At 40.5% G+C, this 22,447-nt stretch overlaps 3 protein-coding genes across 3 annotated transcripts in view; all 3 read left to right on the forward strand.

The window, feature by feature from the left end:
• The first annotated feature begins 1,860 nt into the window (after nt 1–1,860).
• eloca (elongin C paralog a) lies at nt 1,861–4,939 on the forward strand. Its single transcript, XM_075452042.1, has 4 exons — nt 1,861–1,967; nt 2,500–2,527; nt 2,702–2,845; nt 4,472–4,939. The coding sequence occupies exons 2-4, from the start codon at nt 2,524–2,526 to the stop codon at nt 4,660–4,662; spliced, it is 339 nt and encodes a 112-aa protein (XP_075308157.1). The 5' UTR covers nt 1,861–1,967; nt 2,500–2,523; the 3' UTR covers nt 4,663–4,939.
• Nucleotides 4,940–6,145: 1,206 nt separating this feature from the next.
• Nucleotides 6,146–19,318, forward strand: ube2wb (ubiquitin conjugating enzyme E2 Wb). Its single transcript, XM_075452220.1, has 6 exons — nt 6,146–6,253; nt 7,927–8,018; nt 12,742–12,844; nt 16,505–16,660; nt 16,763–16,838; nt 16,945–19,318. Exons 1-6 carry the CDS (start codon nt 6,239–6,241, stop codon nt 16,956–16,958), a joined length of 456 nt encoding a protein of 151 aa, XP_075308335.1. The 5' UTR covers nt 6,146–6,238; the 3' UTR covers nt 16,959–19,318.
• Nucleotides 19,319–22,316: 2,998 nt separating this feature from the next.
• stau2 (staufen double-stranded RNA binding protein 2) overlaps nt 22,317–22,447 on the forward strand; it is a 92,598-nt gene continuing 92,467 nt past the window's right edge. The window contains exon 1 of the mRNA XM_075452077.1: nt 22,317–22,386. The gene's annotated coding sequence lies outside the window, so the exon portion shown is untranslated. The remainder of the gene's footprint in view (nt 22,387–22,447) is intronic.

Here is a 22,447-nt window from a genome sequence, read left to right on the forward strand (position 1 = left end):
TGAAATGATGAATTGGCCTAAATTTCTCCACACTGATGTGAGACAGATAATGTTATAGAGAAAACAACCTGACTTGTTGCTGCCAAAAGTGGTTCTTCAAGTTATTGAATCTTCAGGTCTACTTTGTTTCTGAAGCGCTTAGTTTTAGCTGGACAGACAACGACACAGTGAATGTATGTCAGGTATTGTTCATCTGAGGTTATATTCAACATGTTTAAGACCTTGTTTTAATTATGTTCTTATACTTAACATTTTAGAATTATCCGAGGGTGGGCTTTCTGTAAGTACAAGGTGATATCTGAAAAAACATAGGACTGATTTGTCAAAGGGATTGCGAATATTGCTTGGCAGAACAAGGGTGCTTGCATGTATTGCGTGTTTATGTGTGCGTTAAGGAAGCCCTGTTCGGAGGGCCCACAGCAGCTTCCCCAAAATAGAGCTGAGAGCAGCTGCAGCTGGGTGGGTCGTATCAGAGAGACATCAAAGCTTCTGCCGCCACCCACCCACTCTGATCATAAGTACAAATGCTGTAATGGGGGACTGGAAGGTCAGTGATTGTTTTTAGTTGTGCATGAGTGTGTGTGAGATTCAACAAGTAACACAGTGAGTCACAGAGGTTGCTAGAACTTTCTGGAACACAAACTGACAGCATTGCTAAACCTGGTATTAATGTAAAACAAACACAAGCTCAGACATCACCTGTCAAGGATACGTCTTCACTGATATCCGTGGCAGCAAGGAGCCTGGGTAATCACACATAAATGGCCAGAGAAGTCAGCCAGAGAAATGTTTCTATGTAAGATATCATCATATAAAAGAATGACAGAATAACGGTAAACACTATTCAAATTCATCACCCTTATGCACGAGGAGCACTGCAATCCGTCAGAAACCAACCTCTGGGTCAAACGGCACAATTTACAGGCACGCTCACTATTCTACTCACAGTGTCACAGCTCAGATAACTCTACGTCCTTTTGGAGGCCTCAAATTTCAACAGTCATCACTTTTCCTGTATGAAACAACTCCAGGCAGGATCACGGCAAAGTCACATTCTGAAACAAACCGTGAGTTCACCACCGGCCTGTCTCTCAACAGTTTCTGAGCCGTGACAGGCATCACTTTATTTCTTTATAGGTGAGAGTTAATACACATAACAAACTAAATCATGTTGTTTAAAAATATGAGTCTTTTAGTTTTGCAATGAAATAATATACGCCAGTGCCATTGCAATTACTCACATAACTGCCTTATCAAACTTTCTAAAAATCTGAATAATGAACTGCATGATGAACCTGTTCATTTTTACAGAGTGAATCCTGAAGAATGTATAAGGGTGCAGGGTACATGCCTTCTCTGGTGAACCTAGATTTATAGCCTAGCAAAATGTCTCTGTCATGTCACATAAGCACCTGCTGTCGTTCATCACAGTGAGAGGAGGCTGTCAATGAGGTTAATCTTGACCACAAGCGCCCCCTATAGAATAAACAGCACATATTCCTGTTGATTGGTGTAAAATTTGAAAATTTGAAGAGTCATCCCATCTCTTTACCAAAGCATTTTAAATTAATATACTCATTCACTACTCTATTACCTAAATGTATTATCTAGAAACACTGACTTTTAAACGTTAATAAATTAAAAAGTGTCGTTTTGTTTTTTTTAGCTTATCAAACATTATTGTTAATAAATGTTTTCTTTCATGTGGAATAGAAAACCTGAAATCACTCAACTTTTTTTTTCTTATATGATTCGGATTTTTACGTCATTTTATGTTTTTATCCACAAAACATGTAGAATTTGGAGTGAGAGGGATAAACGAAGGGGGGAATTTCTTGTGAAGTGAGTTTCTACGGAACCCTTTTCTTTGCGGACCGGTGCACATACAAACTAGTTCCGGGCATCAAGAACTTGGTGGCTAACGTTAGCTGAAATACAATCTCCGCCACAGATTCTACGACGCAGTGGTAAGAAACGTTGTTATGTTGCTCTTAAATACTATCTCGTGTTGTGTTGTACCGGGCTTATTATCATCTACACGTTTCAAGTGGAGAGCGCTCGATGAAAAAACAGAGCGGTTGATTGGAAATGCGCTAGCTTGCTAGCCAGCGCAGCTAACTAGAACTCACTTAAAAATATTTTTTAAGGTGAAATAAATGGGCGAAAGCCGTATTGCATGGCACGTAGGGTCAAATCGGATAGGTGCTGATGAGATACAGATAAAGACTTTTTGATTTATTTCAACAAGAGCCAACGTTAAACGTATTGCAGTTATGTGCTGGATGTAGCCGAAAGTTAACGTGATTGTCCAGTCACTTGAGAAAATTAAAGGCCTAGCCGACGGTGAAATGAATTCCCAGGACTCACGACTAACAGTTTAGATGTCAGTAAATGTCAGGCCGACTTGACTTCGTTTTATGTTCGAGGGACTTTATGTTGTAACCAACTTAACGGTCTTTCATACATCTGATATTTTGTTTGTTTTAATTTTTCTTTCAGGATTAACAGAAATCCCGAAAAAGGATGGGTGAGAAATTTAATGTTTGCTCCACGGTACCTTCCTGGAAATTAATGTTATTTGTCAGTTCACAAATTGGTTGTTTCTTCTGTAACTGTCCTAGAGCCATTAAGTAACGAAATAATTTATTTATGGTACTGCGGCATTTGGCTTGGACCTGTTCTGAAATATGCTGCTTTACAGATGGTGAGGAGAGAACCTACGGTGGCTGTGAAGGGCCAGATGCCATGTATGTGAAGTTGATCTCTTCAGATGGCCATGAATTTATTGTGAAAAGAGAACACGCCTTGACATCTGGAACTATCAAAGCCATGTTAAGCGGGCCAGGTGAGGAGGGGCAACTTATTTACTAATGAAAGCATTTTAGTTTTTCTTATTTAAAGTTAGAATGCCTAAATTGAAGAGCTGAGTCGTCATGACATCCCTTAAAAATCTTTCATATTAGACAGTGCATACACTGAACTCTTTAGTGTATGTATGTTCCTGTCACACATCTAACAACAATGTGTTCGTTTTTAGCAGAGGTGAGAATAAAGTAGATCTCCATCATTCTTAAACAATAAAATGATATTTGTTGTGAACAAGACTGCCATAAATAAAAGCACGGCTAAATATTTCTGCACTTTAAAAACACATTTCTCCTGAAAGGATGACCTGTAATTAGATGTGTGTTTAAATTTATAACTTAATGCTTTGAGCTGCTTTGTACCTTGAGGTGACATTTGTTGTGATTCGGCACTATTAAAATAAAACTGAATTCAATTGGAAGGAAAGACAACAAAAGAAATTTGTTAGGACTCAAGAAAAGACGACTGAGCTGTAATGGAAACCCGTCGATGCTTCCAATGAGATTCGGTGTGGGTCCGCATCACTGAAACTACAGCTGTATAATTGTAGTATAAGAAATAACGTTATTATAAAGGTTTGTTTTAATGAGTGATAGAAAGGAAGCACAGAAATGAAATTTGCGCCTGTCCTCATATTTATCAACACAAATCCCCAATGATAAAGAAGGAAGGGAAGGAATTATTTCCTTTCGTTTATAAAGGTTTCCTCTGTGTCTCCTTTGCAAGAGAAAGTAATGAAGGAAGTGCTGAAGCTCCTCTCCTTCGTTTATAGAGAATGGATGCTTCTGGGTCGTTTCTCTCGGTTAAGAAGCTTCCTAAGCAGAAAAAGACATTGCACTCATGTGCCAGTTACTATACTAATTGATCTAATGCACCGTCATCGAATGTGGCAGCATTTGTGTTTGTGTTGTTATTACCCTTTCCTCTGTGCCCTGTAGCTTTTTAACCGGCATTTGCAAGTTCAGCAACATTGACAAGAGTTTTGATGAGTGTTCCTGAGTGCCAAAAAAGGGTTCTCTGTATCTTTAGAGTATATCATAAAGGGTAGATGATGAAATCCCAATGTTCTTGGCATATTTCTTTGGTTATAATTACTTGTTGAACTTTTTCGCCTGTTCTCTCTTCATCTTTGCCTTTCTTTGGCAGCCCTTTTATTTCAAGTCACGTTACTGACCTGTTACCAGTAAAACCAACTGTTTGCATTGTATTTATTCCACCAGCTTTGCATAAGTCTTCTGGTCTTTTGTGACCGCCGGTTCCAACGTTTTATGAAGCGTGTTGCTAGAAACGAAAAGATTTCCTTTTTTTGTTTTTTTTTAATCATTTGATGCAGATGGCTTGCTTTGAATTGTTATCAGTTAGAAAAATAAAATCCTCGTTAAATTGGTGATCGAGCAGTTCAGTGCAAATGATCGGCTCAGTTATAAGTCACCTGGAGATGACCAGTATCGGCCGATCATTCGTGAAATGAAACGCGGCAAAGAATTCATTTTAAAACCGCCACACCCACAATGAATGCGGTGTATATGAAATGTATGGGGGATTTTTATGCCACCAGTTTCTTTAATTTGATTGCCTTCCTTGTGCTGCAACCCTCTACCCGCAGGACAATTTGCTGAGAACGAAACCAATGAAGTGAACTTCAGGGAGATTCCGTCTCACGTCCTGTCCAAGGTCTGCATGTATTTTACCTACAAGGTCCGTTACACCAACAGCTCCACGGAAATACCCGAATTCCCCATCGCTCCGGAGATTGCGCTGGAACTGCTCATGGCTGCTAACTTTTTGGATTGCTAAAGTTACCGACATAATGTGAACACTTAAACCATTTTAGATTTTCTTTTTTCTTTTTTTGAGTATTTAACTTGTTTTGCCATTTGCTTCATACGACACAGTTTTCATCTTCTTTTTTCTTTTGTCTGCTCTTTGCTTTCTGTCATTTCCTTGATATTAAAAAAAAGAAAGAAGAAAAGAGTCATTTGAAAATGGCAGGCCAAGAACGGGGTGATTGCGCCCTCCTCCACAGATATCTTTCCTCACCTCTCCATGCTAATAAAGACCTATTTGGTGAGCACTTTGTTTCCAGCCTTTTATTCCAAGGGAAACTGCGTCTGACTTCAATTTCACTTTGACAATAAACATTTTTAATACTGCAACAGTTGGCAGAAATGAAGTTGTTAAAAGAAAGGGCACCCTTTTATAAACTCTGCTTTCCATATCGGGCCATTATGACAATCAGAAAAAAATTCCACCTCGCTTACTGTTAATTAAATAAATAGTAACATGGTATAATGTGTTTTTTTTTTTTTAATCCAATGTAATATTTACCAATGTATGTATACTGAAATACATCAGTTTTTTTGGTTTGGTTTGGTTTATTTATTTATGGATATAGGAAGACAATGGGTATCCAAGGGATTACATGTAAAAGCGTAAAACACTTATTTCCAACATGGTCCCTGATAGGAAATGACAAGACATACAAACACATGCAACAGATATCACATATACTCGTATACAATCACATTCCTAAGTCACCTAATTCTCTATTTTATTCCACAAAAAAACCTCTAACTCTTTGTTTAAAAAGCCTTTTTGTTTCTGACTCTTTAATATTTTAACATTTTTGGTAACATTAGTAAGACCCATCAGAGAGATTCCACAGTATCTTAAAAAAAAAAAAATGACGTCCTGATTGTGATCATTTGAAAATAGATGTATTCAGTCATTCTGTTTAGATGGCAACGCAGCAAAATTGAAATTGAGCTTTTAGTGTCTTTGAAAAAACTATTTATCATCAACCTGTTTGTAAAAGGGGAATTAACAATACAGCAACACTTCAGGTGTGTTCATTTGCACTTGAGGAACAATAGGGGCAGCTCAGTTCAAACACTTTGAACTCTGGATTTTGGAATGAAGTTGTTGACATTTGGTGATGTTTAATTTGCATAAGCATGCACCTGTGATCAACGTGGAATCTGACTTTTCTGCACCTGACAACCCTACATTTCACACCGAGGTAGAAATTTTATTAACACAACATTTTAACAACTAAAGGACAATATTCGAAGAAGATATCTGACTCGACTGTGATTGTTTGACAGATCCTTCAGCAGAGGTCATTGGCGTACCCTAATGTCATGTGACCTGATTGGATTTTAACGCCGCCTACATTTGTGTTTTACTAAAAAAGGCGTTATCTGCTCTGTTAGAACAGCTACGATAACTGACTGGTCATCCGGGTGTTGGCTCTGACGTTAGTCTCCACGTTAGAAGGTGTGAAGTGTTCTCTTCTAACAAAACAACTTCTGTCACGTGACTCCCTGACGTACCGTCCTCCACTCTGCGCTGATGCAGGGGGGGGGTTTCCATCATGGCGTCGATGCAGGTAAGAACACAAGTGACAGCGATCACAAATTTGTAATTTGTCGGACAACTGTCGGGGTGTTTTCCTGCCCTTTGTGAGACATTTAATGTGCGTTTGAGAGCAGCGACGGCACGAAGGCGAAAGCGATGACATTTCCCCAGAACCACTCAGGTTTAGCGCTTGGTCTTTGCTAGCAACACAACTAGCCCATCATCATCCTCATCAACAGCGAGCCGCGGCTAGCGAGGAAACTAGCTTCTTGGAACTACGTGTTGATGCTCGGCGGTGTTGTTTTTCGCAAAGAACAAGGATGATAATTTGCCTGAAATGTGACGTTGCGATAGAAAAGTAATAAAAACAAATTGAACCCCCCCCCCCCCCCCTGTAAGTGAGTGTTTGGTGTTGTTAGGTCGACATTCACGATAAGCAGCTAATGAGACGGTGCGCAGGTTGAGCAGCTTCGGGTTGCTACCGATCCGAACAGGTGTATTGACTTGACACAGCAGATTGAGAAACATTTGTTTTATGCAGTCACGCACGCGAGACCAAAATGACGTTGAACATTGTTATTCAGTTTCCTTGTATGATTACAAAACTGACCGACCGTTCGATTTTTGTATCTATTTATTTTTCATAGCCTCCAATACTTGTCCGTCTCAAGTCGTTTAACATTTTAAACGTTTAGTGATGTTATAGGACGTTGACCGCGCCCTCAATGATATATCTAGACATTGTAATATATATATAGATATATATATATATCTATATATAGATATATATATATATAGGCAACGTGGATGGCTTAAGCTCCCTCATTGCCTGCCAGTTGGCATTACATTAATGGATGTACAACAAAATTGTAAAACCTACACAATCAAGACAGTTTATCAGTCGATCCAGAAAAAAATCCACAAGTCAGAAGTAACATATTTAGGTGTTAATGTAGTCACAATAAACTAATGCGGCTTACAGTCTCTAGACCAACACACCACCCTTCCTGGCAAGGCAAGGTGCTATTCACACCTTCATTTTAAAATATTGCAGCACACTTTCTGTTGGTCGAGCTAAAAAAAAAAAAAAAACAGGTTCATTGAGAGGCTGCTACTCATTCAGACCTCGGCTGTTGGACTTTTAACCAAAACAAAGCAGAGGAAAGAAATCGTGCCAATCGTCCCTGTTCTTTTTAGTTTACTTTTCAGTCCTTTTGGCTCCCTGTCAACAACCCAAGTCCGTCATGCATCACAGATTGCCAGCTGCCTCATTCCCCCTCACATGCTCTTACATCCTCTGCCGTTGGCTTTCTGACCAAAACATAAACTATTTTCAGCTAAGTGCCAAAATATGGGGGGGAAACATGCCCAGAGATGTGGAGAGGCTCGCTCAGTTGAAATGTCACTTTAAAACCTCTTTTTGAGCTTTCCTTTTCCTGGCGACGATACGTTATATCTTTGTACATTTGTCTGCTATCGTTTTTCTGTCTGCCAGTCCTTTTAATGTTTTGCAAATTTATTGTCGTGAAAATGTTATGGATCTCTTAATGAAATGAAGGGAATGAGGGGGCAGTATTGTTCACCATGCTGTTTTGTGTTGACTTGACATAAATGTTCTTTTGTGGTTTGCATGTTGCGACGTTACTGTGCTGTATTTTGGCGCAGCCGACTGTGTTACAAACATAAGTGCGTTCTCTCCAACAGAAAAGGCTACAAAAGGAATTATTAGCCCTGCAAAATGATCCGCCCCCAGGAATGACGCTCAATGAGAAAAGTGTACAGAACACCATCACACAGTGAGTATCGTTGTTTCACACTGCGTTTATTAGGGCAGCATCACCGAAGCCTATATAGTAATTAATGCTGTGTGTCATGTGACGCGTGGAGCATGTCCGGTGCCACACGTACATTAATGGTTTCCAGTGCAGTAGCTGTGGTTGGAGGTAAGACACGAGCCCCATCAGTGAGTAGTGAGGAGGAATTGGGGTCATTCCAGTGACTGACAGCTCTGGCCCCTCAGCAGTGTGTCTCTAATGCAGAGTGTCACTATTCATTCTTATAAAATATTTAACGGTTGGCATGCTGGAGTTGGGCTTGGGTAACTAGAAACAGAGACTGCTTGGTTGACCTTTTTGTCTGAGTGTCTTCCCCTAAAATCCACGGATGCTGTCGCTATGCCAGTCAAATCTCTATCTGACGAGTGGTGGAAATGATCTCGGTTGTTGTGCCGTTAATGGGTTGGAGGCAAATTTCTGGCTGGGATTCAAATTCCTTTCATCTGCAACATTGACTTAATACCAACATAGAATTAATACCTTGCTGGGCTGTTCAGAGTGTCTTCTAGCATCTTTGCTTGGTTCTCAAGCCGTCTTCAAGAGGTCAAACTTGTTAGAGTGTCTCTCTTTGTCTGATTGAAAGGAAAGATCCATTGTTTTTGGCATCTTCCTCATTGCATAAAAGTCACCTGGGCGATGAAGTGAATAAATCTTTTACATGACAGGCAAGTCTTAAAACCAGTTCAGCTGGCTTCTGGGATCACTTTGCATCACTGGTATGCGATGGTACGTTTGGGTGTTTCTTTTTGTGCTTATCTGAGCTTGACAGGTCTCATCAGGGTTCGGGTTTCTGTTGTCATGACTGACAGCAGTGGGGATTTGCCCTTCTTAGTTCTGACCGCAGTTAGATACAAATACGCTGTTCCTGCTTGACAATGAATCTAACGTAATCCAGATATGTTGGCAACTGACTGGCGACACTGCCATGCACATGACGCCAATAAGGTGACAGTGTGTTGTCAGTTTGATAGCGTTTGCTTATAGTACACTCTGTCTCTTTGTGTTGCTCATTAGATTATCATGTTTTTTAGTAAACTGTGTGCTAGGACAGATGGAGAAGCTCGGTGACATCATGAACCAGCTTTGCAAACAAGGAAACTGCAGGTTTGAAGCACGGTTTGTGTGTCTAACACATTGTGTTCTCAGTGCGGCCTTTGATTCCGCTTTTTCCAAATAGCTCAGAGTTAGCTTTGTTGACTGTGAGAAATTTGAGCCCGTGGAGCATATCGTCCTCTGGGTCCTCAACCGTATTCTGCAGGGATTGCATCAGGCATAACTCGGACATCACTTGGAGTGATAACACCTTTGCCTCTTTTAGAACGGGAACTCCTTACCAACAATCTTTTTATTTTCAGACAGTGATGTTTTAAGGGGGACTGACCTTGTATGTAGGTCTGAACTGTCATTTGCCCCAGGCTAGATTTGAGGGAGATGCATGGCCGCAGACCCAGAAGACCCTTACAGGCCTATTCAGTGTCCTAACTGTATTGCTTGCAAAGAAGAAATTAGGTCAGAGATTGTGATGCTGCCATCAGTGTTCCGTTTTTGCTCTTGCTCTGTAGTCTCTGCTGTAAGTAGGCAGGGTTCCTAAAGTTCGCTACTGGATTGAAACATTTTGTTTGTTTAGTCAGTGAAGCTGCAATTATCCTCCGTGTCACAAGCTTACATAAAATATGGTTCAGGTAGGCTGTATATTTGCAGTCACTTGCACGCGAATGAATCGCTACCAGTTCAGTCAGCAGCGTTCTGCGTAGCTGAGCTACTGAAGTGAAAAACTATTTTGTCTAGATCAGTAGGGTATCACATTATTACTAAGCCCCTGTCATAACCCTGCTGAATATTGAATGTCACTGGAATGAGTCAGACCGAAAGCTTTTCAGTCCACATTTACTGCAGAATTGGCAGCTCATATTGTGTGAAATTGTTCCGTAATGATAATGAGAAGGGAGTCTGCTCTTGCTTTTGGCTAATATGCTCAAAAAGGATGAAATGGAACATTGACCCCCCCCCCCCAAAAAAAAAAAAAAGACCATTGCTAAAGTTATAGATTACAGAGCCCATTTAAAATTGTTAAGTAATATGTTAAAACCAAAACTCTTCTCTCCGGCAGAACAAAAAATGCTTGCGCCTTAAATGAAGTGTTAAACCTGATATGGTGACTTGACGGATGGGAATTTAGACTTCAGTAGAGAATCACAGTTCATCTAAACACACATTGGGGTACATCCCATTTCATCTAACATGAGCGATAGCTGAGGCACTTTGTAGACTGTCCTCACACGCTCATCTTGTAAGACAAATGAAATGTCATTAAAAGGCACACTGATGACCATCCTCCTAGACGAGTCAGACTTGTTTCCTGAGCTGCATCTTCTTGTTTCCTGTCTTAAAATTGACAGAAATTATTATTATTTTTTTTTGCTGCTGTTCTTTTTAAAAATGTAAATGTTTGTACATTTAAAACTCCCCCCCGGGGTTCCGTAGCCACCTCTGCCAGTTGAAATCTAACAATGCGTCGCTCCAGGTTACAGGACAGAGTTACTTATACAAATACGACCTCGCTGGAATTGAATTGCAGCGTGAGGCTGCACGTGTTACGCTAAAATAAATGAAACAATTCTTCTTAGGCAGTGACTGGGAATTATTTCCTGCTTGTTGTTGCATAGGTTGCGCTCAGGTGATGTGTCAAATTTCCGAAAGCTCTTTCCCCGACTATGGAAAGTCGCCGGTCTTTATTTTCCTTTGAAGTGTCTGCTGTTTTCATTACTGAAACCACAGAAGGTGAACAGAGGGGGCCAACAGAGGCTGCCAACATGGCGCGCTCTCGCTAGCATTCGTTTTAGCCCGAGTTAGCTTTGCCAGTTTGGACATGCTCATCGGCGTGTTACTGTTTAGGCGTCGGATTAGGTCTGTTGTTCTAAAAGTTTCTCGGGTTGTTCCTCCGTGGCTTATTATAGGCTGCAACATTTGATCTTTCTGACTCGCAGCCAAGAAAAAAAAACCTGCACCCTGGAGACACGCTTGCATGACTTGACCAGTAAAATAAAGATTTCAAAGAGTCATAACCAGTCAAGTTTGATTATTAGTCTATTCAGGTTACCTGTCAAAGGGACGAGCACACCACTTATTTTGTTTTATTTTTAGCTTTTTGCACACTGTACAATGGTTGGAGAGAAGCTGGGTTTTTAAGGGTTATTTATCCAGGAATTTTCACATCAAAGAATGTCTCGAAGCAGGTGCTCTGCACTTCATGCCTCTGGGAGTAAGGTTGCTTTTCTGCCAAGCTCTTTGTAAACAATTAACAAATACCCTAGAATAAATTGTGAACTTTGTGCCTCCTTAACTAATGGGGAAGAGCGTCTACACTAACAACATGCGACAGGTGAGGCTGTCTCTGCTCAGACGATATGAAGAATCCTTCCTGTGGCTGTGTGTTGCAGCACACAATACGGATGCAAGTATGAGTGTGACTGGCTGGTCGGTCATTCTAGTTGTTGAAGCAATGAGGAATTGTTTCAGTCCAGGCGCAGAGTGATAGATTGGTGCATCTCTGCTCTGGGGGGATTTGGTTCATTTTCTTGGAGCATTTTGGAAAAGTTTTTATATGAATGTCGTCCCGCTTTGCGAACAGATATTTCGATCCCCCATATATTAGTCTGTTGACGTAATTATCTGATTTATGGTTATGCGAATAACGAATAGTACTATACACACAATTCAAAATAAAACCATATGTATTTCAACCTGTATAACCAAGCATAAATATAAACAGAAGTCATAAGAAAACATCCATACAAAATGTTTTCAACAGATATTTCAACAGATTTATTTGTAAGTAGAGTAGAACACGTTCTAATTACTTGTTTCATGGATGAACAAAAACAGGAGTGTTGGGTTCAATATTACCCATCCCCATCATATTACCCACCCTCAATAGACTCTTCCTGGGCCTCATCAACATCCAACAACATGTCCCCTTCCTCAACATCCAACTCTGAGTCTTCCTCTTCAGTGTCACTTTCCAGCCTTGTTGAGGATGGCTCTGTGTCAGGCTCAAAGAGCCTTAGGTTTGGTTTGATATTTGCAATTTAAACATTTAATAAATATATTTCCCAGGAATATCATCAAAACTTACTTCACTTTGTTAAGTCCACAGGCTCAAATGTGTGCCTTCAATAGTCTTTGTGCTTCAGGCTCAAAAGTGTGGTCCAGTCTTCTAGAAATCTTCTGTACATGTGATGGAGGCATGCACGGTGCCAGTAGGGGGTGTGGTCTCAATAGCCATGCAGTAGGCAGTGTGCTCTGTGCATGTGATTGAGGAATGGCATGGATATTCAATTGTATTTGAATGGCATCTGTTTGTTTTAGTCAAGATTATGCTAAAATATACTTTCCTCAACTATATTTAAGTTCCCTAGAAGAGCCAACTTTCAATTTTGAAAATTCCCAGTTTATTCCCATAAATTCCCGTTAATTCCCTTAAATTCCCATGGAAAGTTTCCGTCTTTGAAAATTCCGGGAATTTTGCAACCCTAATAGTCACCGATAAACCTTTTTCTTTTGATTTTAGATCTGTCTGCACTTCCTAAGCCTGTGCTTATCTTTGGGAAACCAGTGTAATGTTAAAGGAATTTTCTTTGAATAAGATTCTTAACATTTTTTCATATTGTGTCCTTCTTTTTAGGTGGATTGTAGATATGGAGGGAGCGACTGGCACACTGTATGAAGGAGAGAAGTTTCAGCTGCTTTTCAAATTTAGTAGTCGATATCCTTTCGATTCACCTCAGGTAAGCACAACCACTGTCGTCGTGGATGGATGTGGATAAATGAGAGGCATTTTGAAGTCATTTGTCCTGTGTTAAGCTGATAACTTTGTAGATTGGCTTGTCTTAGAAACCTAGAATTTCCCTTTTTTTGCAGCTGCTTCACTGGGTGTTAATGTTGCTAATGAACAAATAGGCTTACTTGTTTAGTTTTGACCTGTAGGAACTTATTTTACTCGCTGGAGTGCATTAAATGCATTAGTGATACTTTTTGACATCAGCATCATTTTGAGAACATGTGTGCTGGAACACTCCCCTCAGAACAAAGGCCATTACTGTCATGAAAAAAACCCTCTTAAAACTGAGTGATAACTTTTCCACTTACAAGTGTTTGTCCTTCCTCTCGGTTACTCTCAGGAAAGATTTCTACAAAAATTTGTGCTGAAGTAGTTTTTTTTTGTTTGGCACACCTTGCATAATCTGGCCATTTGGAATAGTTTAAATCTTGACACAGCAACACACTGATGTGTGCAGAGATGCCGTGTGATTAGCTTTTTCTAAGATGTTTACCTTGTTGGAAAGCTGGAAAGTTGTTTTCTGATTGTGTTTGGTCCAGATTCCTGGCCGTTGTCTCTATGGTTTAGCAGCACAGTGAACACATCTGTGTAAGTTTTCGACTTGACGTGTAAAGGCAGCAAAATCCAAATATACTTCATAGTTGCAGCTCAAGTTGTCTCACACGGGCATTGATTGATTGATCGATTTGTTGCTTAGTCAGTAATGTGTCATGGGGTGAAGAAATGTCTACAGATGTATGACCCAGAGTCCAAAACCCAAAGATACTCACTGTACAGTGCTGTCAAACATGCCAGAGACTAAGCAGAGAACTGTCTCAGTTGAGTGGTTGAAACCAGTGTGTTTGGCATTTTGGGTTTGAAAGGGGTTGCATTAGAATATTTTTCTGTGGTAGAGTTGAAAAATGCTGATGGAAAATGAATGAAAATATTGAAACTTGCATTGTAGAACAATATAGATGCAAATAGATTAAATACGGTAATGTAATCATCACGACAGTCATTGTCCTTTAGAATTTGGTAAACGCAGCCTCAGATAAACAACAACACGTCGTATTATAAGTTGTCAATATTTATTTAATAATTATTGCACCAAAATGCAGAAGCCGTGCGTGAAAAAGTAAGTACGCTCATATTTCTGCTATAGGAATGAAGACGTTGAATAGCAGCCAGATGCTGCTAATCAATTGAACTTAATTAATTAAACCATCAGCTGTATAAAAGCTGAAGTTTTTGTCAGTCTGCTGTTCTGGAGCCAACTGCTCCACACCGCTCAGCTGTGTGTTAACACAATGTCAAGGTGGAAAGGACCTCAGCAATGTTCTTAAAAAAAGAAGTTTCCATCAATCTGCAAAGGGTTTTAAGGCCTTCTCAAAAAAAGTAAAAAATAAGAGTCCATCATTCAAGACAGTTGCAAATCTTCCAAGGAGAGGAAATGAACTGGATTGAACTGGGAGAAAACCCTCTTCTCGATAAGAAATACATTAAGGGAAAGCTTGGGTTACAAAGTTGCATCTGAACAAACCACAACACCTCTGGAACAATGTTCTTTGAATAGACAAGACCAAAGTGGCAATGTTTGGACATAATGCGCAGCAGCGTGAGCAGTGAAAAGTAAAACGTCTCATACCAACTGTCGGGCACGGTGGTGGAGGGCTCATGCTTTGGGCTTGTTTTGCAGCCACTGGACCTGGACACCTTGCAGTCATTGAGTCGACATTTAACTCCTCTGTATACCAAAGTATTTCAGACTCAAATGTGAGGCCATCTGTCTGACAGCTAAAGAAACTGGATCATGCAACAGGACAATGATCCCAAACACAGCAGCAAATCTACAACAGAATGTCTGAAAGAGAAAAGAGTGGAGGTGTGGCAATGGTCCATTTAAAGCCCAGACCTCAGCCTCACTGAGATGCTGGAGCGGAACATTACGACAGCTGTGCATAAACGAATGGCTGCAAACCTCAGTGAACGCAAGCGACGTTGTTAAAAAAGAGTGGACCAGAATTCTTCCACAAAAGATTTGAGACTGATGCCATCATACATACAAAAGACAATTACTTAAAGTTATGCAGCCAAAGATGTTTCTATGGGATGATGAATCATGGGGTGTGGTTAGTTTTTCACTCAGCATTTCAACATGCTGCCTCGTTTTTGACAGTGACACAATGTAATGTGTCATGTGTTGTTGTCTTCTGAGGTTCTATTTACCTAAATGTAAGAACCCAGCGATTATAGCTCTGACATGAAAAACCTTAGAATTTTAAGACTCTCTTTTTTGTCACATGGACGTGATACTCGTATGCCTCAGAAAGGCACAAACCGCAGAGATTTGTGTTTTATCAATAAGTAAATATTTAAAGGAGCTATTATTTGTCTTGATAGTTTGAGTGTGGTGTTAGCTGTGCTTTCTGCTCATGTCTGCAACACTCATGTGGAGCTGGCACTTTCCTAAGAGGCCCTGTGTGGTGCCCATTGTCACTCTTCATTACCCTCTTTTCCCACTCCCCCCTTTTCTCCACTAAAGGCTGATTCATACTCGGCGCAAACGCGCAACTGTTCTGGCTCGAGAACCATTAATGACGTCATCGAAAGCGCCAGCCCCTTCACAGTTCCTTCAGCTCATAAGCGCAGTTTGCGCCGAGAATGCGTCACATTTGCAGTTCTCTCCAGACCAGCGGGTGTCACTGTTGAGGAAACAAGCTGAAAAGCATACGAAGAAAGCATACACAATGCCACCTGTGGTGTCACGTCAGCAGAGGCTGGCACATCTGATGCGGAATGAATTTACTCTGGGTGTAGAACTTTATATGTATCTCAGAGCTAAGCGGCTGCGGCAAAAACAGAAGAGATGGTGGAATGTTCGTCCTTTGCAACAAGACGAACTTTGTCAAACGTTGTCCCAGTGTAACTTCATAGACGTGTCGTACAGATGTTTGTAGAGGCGCACCCTCTCGGTCACCGCGGTCTCTGCACTGTTCATTTTTTCTTTTTCTTGGTCAGCTGTTTCCGGTTGAGCGCGCGCGAAGTCAGAAAAAAAGTTGTGTGCGCGCCCTTGCGCCGCGCGAGGATTTTCTAGCTTGCGAAGGGGGGCGTGGCGGAATTTTGGGACACGTGACCGTTTGCACCATTTGCGACCAGCTAGTATGAGCGAGGTTGCGCCGAGTATGAATCAGCCTTTAGCCCTTCAGTCTTGAAATCCTTTTCCAGTATCTTCCCCTTTGGCCCTCAGCCTCGCTTCGCCATTTTAATGGCTAATATTTCTCCGTGCTTTTTATAGAACACGTCCCCCGTAAATCATATCTCCTCCTCCTTGGCTGCCGGTCCTATTTTCCCTCCTGCTCTCTCGCCCCATCCGGGGGCCCCTCTGTCCCTAATCCCGGAGCCTCGTGTCAATGCAGAGGACTAAGCCTGAGCTTATACAGCAAGTCTCATTATTTTTTGTCATTAATGGAATAAAAATTCCCCCGAGCAGTTTCCTTTAGTTCTGTCTTTGCCTGTGAAAATGCCCCTTATTTAAAGCTGATTTGATTACGCTCGCATTTTAAATAGGCTGTCCTCCTAAGCGCTGGTGTAGTCATACATTGATTTCTCCATTTCATTTGTGCAGGTAATGTTCACAGGAGAGAATATACCTGTCCACCCACATGTGTATAGCAACGGTCACATCTGTTTATCTATTCTGACGGAAGATTGGTCGCCAGCCCTCTCAGTGCAATCAGTTTGTCTTAGCATTATCAGCATGTTGTCCAGCTGCAAAGAAAAGGTACGTCCACAAATTCTGCCGTTAACGACGGCCGTTTGTGCCATTTATGATGCTCGCCGGGTGTTTATTCTAAATATGTCTTTTTTTAATCTATTTCTGCAGAGACGACCGCCTGATAACTCCTTTTATGTAAGAACGTGTAACAAAAATCCAAAGAAAACAAAATGGTGGTATCATGGTGAGTACTTGGCACAACCTTCCTGTTAACTTGTTGTTTCATTGTTTTGATTTGGGGCAAACAAATAAAGCAGTTGGTTTAATTGTCATTTCTTTTCCCTTTACAGACGATACATGCTAATGTACAAAGTTTGTAATAATCGTAGAAGAACGAAGTCCTACTGACCTACATAAAGCACTTTTTAATCATTCAGTCTTTGAACTCTGACCTTGGACTGGAACAGTGGAAACCATACGCTGGAGGCTCGTGACTGCATTCCCCCCCCCCCACCAGCGGGCAGTTGGCTGCATGTTTTAGTTGGTTATAACATAGAAAATGAAAATAAACGGAACGCGTAGGTGCACCCAAGAAGTCCATTTTTTTTTCTTTCCTTTTTTTGGGCGAAGATGGCCGCGACGTAGCGAGCAACAAAGGCAGATTTGTAGAGAGATAATTAAAGTTCCTGTTTTAAGATTAGTATTGTTACTTTTTTGTTTGTGTGTGGGTGCATTTTAAGGTCCTTGTGTTGTGCAATAATAACTGACGGGTGCATGCTTGGGCCTACAAAGAGAAATCCAAAACTAATCGTCTTCTGGAAGGGATCTGACCATCAAAACCCCAAGAAAATGCGTCATCGTTTTTATTCTTATTGTTATTATTATCTGCACTGTGAAAGTATCGAGTTTGAAGAGGAACTATTAATACATTATTCCCAACTTGCAGAAGTACTGTAAGCAGTCCTCCAGTTATCAGGTTTAAGGGTTTTTAGTTTGTAATCGTTGTATTAAAAGTACAGTTTTTCTTCTTCATCTTCCAACTCCAGATCTGGTTGCGGTTCTTTCTGCGGTTGGACAGAATGTCGGTACAAATGGGAATCAAACAGATATGATTATAGATCTTGTGATCATCTGGTGACCTCAGTGTACATCTCCTCCAAAGGTTGGGGTAGTTGTCACTAGTCCAGCCTTTAAGATGTGCAGCAGCCTCTTCCGTTTAAAGAATGTCTGTAAGAGTACATTGTCACATGATCCTTTTTTTTTTTTTTTTTTTTTAATTATTATTATTATTATTATCACATGCTTTAATTTTCTTTCCTCTGAAATGTTTGATTTTAAATGTCTGTTTTTGTACCGTTTTTTTTTTTTTTTCCGACAGGCTTTGGAAAAGGGTGTTTTCTTTTGTTTTGTATTTGCTATTTAATTTAGATCCTCGTTTGATCTCGAGAGCGGCAATGAATGACAAAAAAGGAGAGTCTCTATGAGTCGTAGAGTTCCGAGGCTTTCGCGATCCCCCCTCCCCTCCGCTGCCCCGGTCAGAGTTTTGGCTCAGGTACTTTTTTCAATAAAGAGATCACCTCTAAAAAGATACCTATTAGATATTTTGAATTTAGCTATATTTTCACCAAAAGAGACTGTTATGTTGTAAACTTAAAACGAGTCAAACTGTTGTATATAAGTCTTTACGATGTGATGGAACTTAGCAGAGGATGCGTTCACTTTATAGCTAAATGATGATAGGGGGGGCTTTAGTTTGTTGGAAGTTAGTCTGCATCTTTTGCTAATTAGGATGTGTACAGGCGGCAAACAAACACGCAAGTTGATTTAGAAAAAAAAAAAAAAAAAAAACACTAAATAGTTTAACAGTTGGGATGCATGCAATTTTAATCCTTATGTTTTCTTATTGGCATCGAACATCGTGACAGCTTTTAGTCGTTCCATAACTTAGGTCATGGTTTATTGGATTGATATTACAACGCTCGCTTCCAGAGGCTGTGGTCATTTCAGACTCTAATCACTCCATTCCTGAACAAATGTTTATCGCCATCCAGTAAGAGATACTTGAATTTTCCAACTTGGGTTGTTTGTATTTCTTTTTTTTTTTTTTTTTTTTTTAGGTTTTCTTTCAGGGTCTAGTTGAGTTTTCTTGAATGAACCTGAGTGAATGTGATGATACTCTATACTGTAGAGGAGGAGATTACCACAGCACACCGCTATCTCAGATACTATATTGATAAAAGATACATCTATTTAACCAATGATCCTTCTTTTTTTTGTTTAGTTTGTTTTTGCTTCTTTTTAATGGATCTTGTCGGCTGGCGGTGATGTGCTGAGAGATTTAAAAATAAGAAAAGAGATGAAATAAGGTGTAAATGCAGTCACAATGGCGTCTGTGCAGAGACAGAAGGCCTTCATCCAGTCAGCAGTAGATCAGAAGAGATTTGACAAGCTTTTGAGTGAATTTGTTACAGAGGTTTGGATGTGATTTTTTTTTTTTTTTTTTTTTTTTTTTTTTTTTTTTTTTTTTCTTTCCCCTCTCTTTAGGTTGCTTTTTTTCCCCTCCTTTTCAGTGTGGTTTGAACTCTTAGCTTGCAGTTTGTTGTGAGTGGTCGACACTAATGAGGGTGTGTTTATTTATATTTGAACTTTTGTTCTGGGATGTGCAAGCTCCATGTAATAGGTGCCTGTTCATTTTCATAATCGATAATAAAAAGCAAAGATTCACTTTTATTCAACCTTGGTTTGCACAGTATATATGAATGTGTCTGTTTCATTCTTTACCCCCTATAACCTGTAAAAGCCTTTTTTATAATCCTGTTACTGACATGAATCAGAACTTTCCCTCCTCTAAATGGACAATGTATATGCCATTACTCATTGAAATAAGGCTTTTTTTATCAAGTATTTCGAAAGTACGGGATTCTGTATGTTCTGCATTGCACCTTTAAAATGTGCAATGTGATGCACAAAGCATTTGAACCCACAGTTTTCACTCATCTGAGAAGTGGAAGAAGTACTAATATCCATTCTTGGGTAAAAGGGGCAATAGTTCAGGGTAAAGAATACAATATTTCAACCGATAGCCTTGCTTGAAATATCCTGCTGAAGTCAAATTGTTGAAGGCTATTGATGAGTTCCTCTGATATTATAAATGACATTAGACTGATGATACCGAGCCATTAGTTTTTAAGCAGCATATTACACTTGGAGCTAGATTTATATTCACATGCACTATATTGCCAAAAGTATCACCCATCCAAATAATTAAATCCAGGTGTTCCAATCACTTCCACGGTCGCAGGTGTATAACTTCAAGCACCTAGGCATGCAGACTGCTTCTACAAACATTTGTGAAAGAATGTGTCGCTCTCAGGAGCTCAGTGAATTCCAGCGTGTTACCGTGATAGGATGCCACCTGTGCAAGAAGTCCAGTCGGGAAATTTCCTGGCTACTAAATATCCCACAGTCAACTGTCAGTGGTATTATAACAAAGTGGAAGCGATTGGGAACGACAGCAACTCAGCCACGAAGTGGCAGGTCAGGTAAAATGACAGAGCAGGGTCAGCGGATGCTGAGGCGCAAAGTGCGCAGAGGTTGCCAACTTTCTGTAGAGTCAATCGCTACAGACCTCCAAACTTCATGTGGCCTTCAGATTAGCTCAAGAACAGTGCGAAGGAGCTTTGTGGAATGGGTTTCCATGGCTGAGCAGCTGCACCCAAGCCATACATCATCACCAAGTGCAATGCAAAGCGTCGGATGCAGTGGTGTAAAGCCTGCCGTCTCTGGGCTCTAGAGCAGTGGAGACGCGTTCTCTGGAGTGACGAATCACGCTTCTCCATCTGGCAATCTGATGGACAAGGCTGGGTTTGGCGGTTGCCAGGACAACGGTACTTGTCTGACTGCATTGTGCCAAGTGTGAAGTTTGGTGGAGGGGGGGGGGGGGGGGGGGATTATGTTGTGGGGTTGTTCTTCAGGAGCTGGGATTGGCCCATTAGTTCCAGTGAAAGGAACTCTGAATGCTTCAGCCTACCAAAAGATTTTGGACAATTTCATGCTCCCAACTTTGTGGAAACTGTTTGGGGATGGCCCCTTCCTGTTCCAACATGACTGCGCATCGGTGCACAAAGCAAGGTCCATAAAGACATGGATGAGTGAGTTTGGTGTGGAAGAGCTTGAGAGTCCTGACCTCAACCTGATAGAACACCTTTGGAATGAATTAGAGCGGAAACTGCAGCCAGGCCTTCTCATCTAACATCAGTGTCTGACCTCACAAATGCGCTTCTGGAAGAATGTTCAAAAATTCCCATTAACGCAGAAGAGTTGAAGCTGTTATAGTTTTGTCATATTAAACCCTATGGGTTAAGAAGGGTATGTCACTTAAATTCATATGCGTGTAAAGGCAGATCAGCAAATACTTTTAGCAATATAGTGTATGTATACACCCAAAAACTAGATCAAACTGAGCAGTTTTAGATGATTGGGTGGGAAAAAAAATAAAGCTCTAGTACACAAATCTTATTCTGAATGTTCTTTTCTTTACTTTTCATTAGGGGGGTTGGGTCTGCAATAGGATATGAGAGGAGTGAAAAAACACTCAATTTTGTTATCTGTTATCATCTGAGAAGTCAAACTAAAGCTTTCAGTTATTTGGAGTAAAATGCTCAATAATTCACTTGAAAAAGCAGTGGAGTGGAGGCAATAAAAAAAGGCAATTGAAATACAGAAGTGCTGGGACTTCAGTTCAGCACTTGAGCAGTGGGTAACTTTCCTCAACTGGATGAAGCTACACTGGGATTAGCCCCCAGGGACCCTGAGGTGAAACGGGTATAAAAAATGGATGGAACTATTGGCCTTTTTATTTATTTATTTTTCAATGGTTTGTATAGCATTAATGGTGACCATTTTTGACAAAAAAATAAATAATTCGTGTCACAAGAAAAGGTGGTTAAGTGGCGCCCTCTATTGGTGACGTTACAATAGTGCTGTCAGACATGAGAGGAGTTGGAGTTAAATGTTTTCTGATTTATGTTTACCTGCCCTTCGTTTAAAAATAACGGGGGGAAAAGGTTGCCCCCCCCCCACCACCACCACACACGCACACACACACACACACACACACACACACACACACACACACACACAAACAAACAAACTTTTGCACGGGGGTTTGTGTGTACTTTCTAGGGCCTGGTTTCCCGGCATAATTACTTCCTCAACTTGCACCAGTAGCCAATGTGGTTTCTTGCTCTCCTGAGGTTTTGCAATTGTGTGACTCTTACTCTTCTGATCTGCAGGTCTCATCCTTATTTAATCCTTAAATAATCATCCTTATTCTTTCTTAAAAAAAAAAAAAAACAGTGGTTATTTTCAAATACATACCATAAAAAAACGTTCTAACATTTAAATAAACTGAGCCAAAAAAAAAACGTTTGGCGGAGAGCATATTACAAAAAGACTGATAATCGTTTTGAATCAAAAGTTACTCTGTGGCTCTGAGGAAGCAAATTTGGACCGAACCATTCTTGTCGTGGCGGGGGTGACCAATTCATTCAGCAGTCACCTCAAATTCTAATGGTGCTGTTATAGAGTTTTAAATATTCAATACTGGTAAAATGACCAAAACTCACAATTCATACGTGAAAGTTCACCATGCCCTGTCATATGCATCTAAATAAGTAGTATTTTGTATTTTTATCCGAGAAAAATGACATGGTGTGTTCCCCTCTTCCATCCAGTTCTCTTTAGTGTTTGCCAATGTTGGAGGTGTAACTGGGGTTTGGCCCTGGACAAAGGTAAAAAATACCCTTGTATGTTTGTCCCTTTGTCGTCGAATAGTGTCTGGAATAATCGTCA

Source organism: Odontesthes bonariensis, chromosome 20, assembly GCF_027942865.1.
Source record: "Odontesthes bonariensis isolate fOdoBon6 chromosome 20, fOdoBon6.hap1, whole genome shotgun sequence".
Lineage (NCBI taxonomy): Eukaryota > Metazoa > Chordata > Actinopteri > Atheriniformes > Atherinopsidae > Odontesthes > Odontesthes bonariensis.